A 5,804-nucleotide genomic window follows, 5' to 3' on the forward strand; every position below is an offset into this window, starting at 1 on the left:
CCAATCCTTCAATCTTACAAATTATAAGGGGGGAGGGAGAATAACACAAGTAGAAATGAACTTCTGTTTTGCCACTGACTAGCCATGTAACTTGGGGGAAATCACCTTTCACCAGTAAAATGAGTCCATCTCTCTCTTCTAAATCCCTCTGTTACCTAAGCAGAACTCTAGAAAGCTGATATCACTCTACAACACCATTCTGGTCTGATGGATAAGTGCACCCCAGATACATAATCTGTGATGCTTGAGATGTTCTGGTGCTGGTAGGATGCCCACATGTTTGAGGCTTCACGGAAGGGCTTTCTCTATTTTCTTTCCTCTAAGGGACACAGATTTTCTGGTCTCTGACAACAGGTATCCTCAAACAGCATTGTGAAGAAGACAGTAAAAAGGGCAATAAACCCAAGGCCAGGAAAGAATAAGGTCAGCAGTCGTAGAAGGAAGAGCAAATGATCAACAAGAGGAATGTGAAACCCAGATGCCAGCTGGAAAGCAGAACATGAAGTCAAGTACAGGAAGTCAACTTTGTAAATTGAAGGGCACAATATATCTTTCTTGATGATATTAATATTAGGCTGCTCCTTGAGATGAGAGCCTTAGCTCAGGCCTCTTATTGAAAGTCTAACAATTGGTGGATCTTCGGGAAGCCCATGTCATGAAACTTGTCTTCAAACTGAGAGTGATTCACAGTCCCAAATCTGATGCCTCTTCCCGATCCCCACCTCATGGGTTAGACTGAGATCTTTCTAGAAAGTGGACTCCTGGAAAAAGTGCTGGAGTTGGTCAGAAGGTCTGGGTTTGAGTCTAAATTCTGCGGATCATAGGCAGATGATTTACACGCAGAGACTCAATTTCCTCATTTGCAAAATGGACAGATTAACGCCACCCTGCATACCTCCCTGAGTGGCTCTGAGGATGGGCTGAGAATTCACTGAGTGTAGGTGAAGGTTGTGCCACTGGAACCAGGGCTGGCACTTCCCCATGCATCATCTGTAATGCTGAGCTCAGGGTGGCATTCTTAGAGATTAAGCGAGAAGCAGTGTTACAACAAAGGCGGTACTGCTCTCTACACTGGTCATTAAGAGATCTGGTTGCAAAACACAGCTCTTGTTTTAGTATCTGTTTCTTTAAGTTTCAAGGAACAGGATCCACAACTTCCTTTGCCTGCATTAACCGTGACACCCACCAGGCCGGAGCCTCATACTCAGCATACAAAGCCCTCAGAGGAACTTTTGACAGCCACTGCCAGTGTCATTACTGCTATCCTTTTTTCTGCTCCTATCATGAGTATAGCAATCAAAGAGACTTGTGCTTGATGAGACGTTTTCCCAGCACCCGAAGCTTGGGAGTACGTGCACCACGAAGCGCTGTTTGGGGTCTTGAGCGCCTATTAGTTTAGTAATTGGAACACTTGTGGTTCTGCCTGCCAAGTGTCCAAAGATATGACATTAAAGTCTTTCCATTTGGCGCTGGTGGCTCAGGAGGTGAGTCCTGCTGGCACCTGGGGCTGGAGCAGAGGAGATGGAGGTCACCCTGACCCCTGCTCCAGAGCCATCACTTCCCTGTCCTTGATCAGCAGACTTGCATTTCCATGTGAATGAGCCCAGGGAAAAGAATGTTTCTGAGTTTTATGGGTCTCCCATTCTCTTCTTTTCTTTAAAAATGGGCCAGAAACTCTAGTCCTTTCAGCCTTCTTCCTCTCCCTGGAGTCTCACTGGTGCATATTACTGCTAATGGGGCTTCCGGCCTTGCCAACTCAAAATGAAGAACAGGTCCTGCACCGCATCTGTGGCTTAATGAGGAGCCCTGAATGCTGATGAGAATCAAACATGCATTGAAAATACCCCGTTCTCAGCCTGTTGTCCCTCCCCTCCCCTTGCCATCTCCAGGTCCTGAGCCCACTGCCAGCAGAAGGTGACCTGCCAAACTGATACCCCGGGTAGCTTGGGGAAGGGCACACATAAGAGGACTCAGAAGCACACTCGGAACTTGTTTTCTCTCTGCTCAGCGGCTGCCAAAGCAGGGGCTGGAGCGCGGGGGCAAGTGGAAATGGGAAAAGGGTTCACATGACTATAGACAAAATGAAAAGTCTGTGGGGTTGGGAGCAGGAAGTCAGACGTGGGGTGAGGGCCTGAAAACCCATTCTTAGGAACTTCATCCCACCTCTAGAGCAGGGATTGGGAACTTTTACGAGCTTCTTTAGTAGAAAAAGAGCAGGGAAGGGTGAGTGGCGGAGAAAACATGGGTCCCCAGTCCCAGGCCTGGAGCTGGGGTGGGTTCCCTGCAGGAACTTGCTTGAGTCCTCTCAGGGCCTCGTTTCCTCCCTCATGTGGGAATCAACGCCTTACCTGCTGCCCAAGCCCACAGTGAGGACTTTGGGTGACACTGCCTGTGGAAGGATTTTGTCAACTTAGGCCCATCAAACGTGTTAAATAACGAAAGGTCTTTTTAGGCAAATGAGTTAGTTAGAAATCTAGAGATGGTAAAGCTAGCTAAACAGCTAGGAAGTGGGCTAGGTAGGCATGAGAGCGGGGAACCCCCCAAACCTGGAGGTATTCCCCTAACAAAATCAACACTCACTATTAAAAATGAAGGCTGTTCAGGACAAACTGAATGGAGCAACTTGTCAGTGGCTAAGGCGGTATCCATGTTGTTACAGGACATGTTGACAAAGGCTCGTCACAGCGTGAAGACTGGCGAAGAGGGGTGCACGGCAGCGCTTATCCAGACTGTCCAGGGGAAATGGTGATGAGACATCCTTATGTGGAGATGGGCCATCATGGCTTCATCCCCTGCAGACCTCGCAGTAGTTCCCTACCTTGGTTTCATGTTCACCGAACCCCCTTCTGATCACGTCCTGACTTGCATGGAAATTTCTCACCAGGGACAAATGTGCAGATCAGAGGACTTGACAATTTTCTCTAAGGCCAGTACATTTTTTTTTTCCTGTAATTATTATTATTATTATTATTTTTTTTTCTTTTCCTGCCACACTTTATTAGGAAGGTAAAACAGACTCTATGTACAGGACACATTGGTGTCAGGGGTGAGGGACTTGCTACAAGGAGGCCCAAGGCTGGAGGAAGTGCTTTTGTCCACCTGGTGCCTGGGGAAGGGCAGGGTGCAGCCCACTACTCGATTCCTTCTTGCTTGTCTTTGATGGCCACCCGGAATCGCTCTTCCAGCAGGGAGAGCTCGCTGATGAGGTCTGTGATGGCATTGGTGAAGGCCTCCTGGGGGCTGTAGTCTGGTGTGGTCTGCACGCGGATGATGATCTTGTGTTCCAAGGGGTGGGGGACTTTGTAGCCAGCAAACAGCACCTGTGGGTCCTTCAGCAACTGCGATTTAATGATGTTTCCTAGCGTATGGTCTTCCTTGTTGATGGTGAACAAACAGGCATTGGGTACCTTGGTGTCCTTGTTAATGGTGATCTTCTTCTCGCCCTCGAAGAGCAAGAACGACTCGAAGGCGGGAGGCGCGTTCATCCTAACGTCACAGCAGCCTCAGGTGCAGCCGCCACCACTTCCAGAACTCCTGTAATTATTTTATCTATCAGTCTCCTATGACTGATTCATATAAATCACTTCCTTCTGGGTCCAATTTGGGGCCCCGACACAATTGAGTTTTTAGACTTACAAGGCTGAGGGAAGACTAGATCTCAGTTCCCCAAGGACCTGCCAATTTGGACAATTTCTGGGCACCTAATTGGCATCTCCTGGATTCTACCACTCCCCTCTAAGTGACAACAGCTTTGAAAGCCAACAAAGCCAACTGGACCAAGGTTATGGCTGGACGAATGGAAAGGGAGAGAGAGGTTTCAGAAAGGCCTTGTTGATAACATGTGTTTGAGTGGGGGTGAAGAAGTGAAAGAAATCAGGCATCAACAAAGTCTCCAAGTTTTAGGAGCAGCAAACTGGGATGGGGTAAGGAGCTGGCACATTACTGAGAATAATGTGAGGGTGTAAGGTTGGTATAATGTTGGCAAATACCATGCATATGTTCCTTTTCCTCCTTCCTATACTCATGGAGTTGTCACTAATCAGTGTTGGCTTTTTCCCTTTTGAGAAAGGTTAAAACCTTAGAATCCTTCTCAACCCAGGAACATTCTAGGAACCACTCTAATAGGTCAGAGCTAGTATATGAGATGAAATAATAATACGGCATCTTGAAGCTAATGAGTAAAGTAGGTACTCACCAGATAATCATTGGTTAATTATTGATAATAACTTGGGTGAAGTAGTTTAGACAAATTCTGGACTCCAGAAAAAAAAAAAAAAAGGCAGTTGATCTTCTCTGATATCTAATTTCCAATAAAGACCACAATAAAATATGGAACATTCTCATATTCCCAAGGTGTGCTGTGTCTGACCATATTTCCTGTCTCATCAGTGAAAGTGGAGAGAAATTTTTGATGTAAGCAGAAGGTAGTGATAAGTTGAAATATACACAAACACTTGCCCATTTGAAACTCAGCAGTCTTCCTACCTTTAGAAACTCAGGAAGCTATTATATGACTCTCTGATAAAGACAATTTCTCCTTCTGCCTCCAAACTCACATCTATACTTTGTCCACCCCATCAAAACAGAGGAGCTCTGAGTGTCTGCCACAGACCCTTGCTGAGGAAAGTGACCCCAGACTTTCCTTTCTGCCTGAATGGCTATGGTGTATGTCATTTGTGATGAGAGACAGCAACCTTGTTCTAGCTGACGACACTAGGAATGGAGCCCCAGTCAAAGGCCATCAAGTATGGGATGACGGTGATGTAAAACACTCTTCCACATGGTGCCTCGGGGAGAAAAACTATCCAGTGGTGGTCCTCCACATCGGATAGTGACAATGATTGACAACAGTGCTCTTGCGGAGTATGAGAGGTGCTCACAGACAAGACGGGTCACACAGGCGCCATTACAGTAACGTGAATCATGTCAAACTGCTTCCGTGGTGGCGCAGTGGTTAAGAATCCGCCTACCAATGCAGGGGACACGGGTTCGAGCCCTGGTCTGGGAAGATCCCACATGCTGCGGAGCGACTAAGCCCGTGAGCCACAACTACTGAGCCTGCGCTCTAGAGACCATGAGCCACAACTACTGAGCCCGTGCACCAAAGCTGCTGAGCCTAGGGCCCATGCTCTGCAACGAGAAGCCCTTTCACTGCAACGAGGAGTAGCCCCTGCTCGCCACAACTAGGGCAAGCCTGCACGCAGCAATGAAGACACAAGGCAGTCAAAAATAAATAAATAAATAAATAAATAAATTTGAAAAACTGCTTTATTGGGCTTCCCTGGTGGCGCAGTGGTTGAGAGTCCGCCTGCCGATGCAGGGGACACGGGTTCGTGCCCCGGTCCGGGAAGATCCCACGTGCCGTGGAGCGGCTGGGCCCGTGAGCCATGGCCGCTGAGCCTGCGTGTCCGGAGCCTGTGCTCCGCGACGGGAGAGGCCACAACAGTGAGAGGCCCGCGTACTGCAAAAAACAAAACAAAGCAAAACAAAAAACTGCTTTATTGCTACCCTGGATTCAATCTAGACCTACTGTGCATCCCACTGTGAAAGCCCTGGACCGATATGCAGGACCCACAATGGCTATGGAACTGCTGAGCACTTGGCCTGCCTCCTTACTTCCCTGTAAATTCCAACAGTAAAACTTCATCGCTTAAGATAATTTAGGTAAGACTCTTTCTTGTAATCTGAAAGAGCCTGAATAATATGTCATCTGCCGTGAAATTCAGAGCCTTGAAAGATTTCAAAGGTGTTTTGAGACGACATCTGAACACCATAAAATATTCTGCTAATGCCACCCTACAAAA

The 5,804-nt window shown here is 47.5% G+C and overlaps 1 protein-coding gene across 1 annotated transcript; it reads right to left on the bottom strand.

Annotated features, from left to right (window-relative positions):
- Positions 1-2,973: 2,973 nt before the first annotated feature.
- LOC131759664 (DNA-directed RNA polymerase II subunit RPB11-a) lies at positions 2,974-3,528 on the bottom strand. Its single transcript, XM_059069091.2, has one exon. It carries the CDS (start codon positions 3,483-3,485, stop codon positions 3,132-3,134), a length of 354 nt encoding a protein of 117 aa, XP_058925074.1. The 5' UTR covers positions 3,486-3,528; the 3' UTR covers positions 2,974-3,131.
- Positions 3,529-5,804: the final 2,276 nt, after the last annotated feature.

Source organism: Kogia breviceps, chromosome 1, assembly GCF_026419965.1.
Source record: "Kogia breviceps isolate mKogBre1 chromosome 1, mKogBre1 haplotype 1, whole genome shotgun sequence".
Taxonomy (NCBI): domain Eukaryota; kingdom Metazoa; phylum Chordata; class Mammalia; order Artiodactyla; family Physeteridae; genus Kogia; species Kogia breviceps.

Coding starts and splice junctions, on each gene's coding strand:
- LOC131759664 (XM_059069091.2), bottom strand. CDS start 3,485: ATGAACGCGCCTCCCGCCTTCGAGTCGTTCTTGCTCTTCGAGGGCGAG.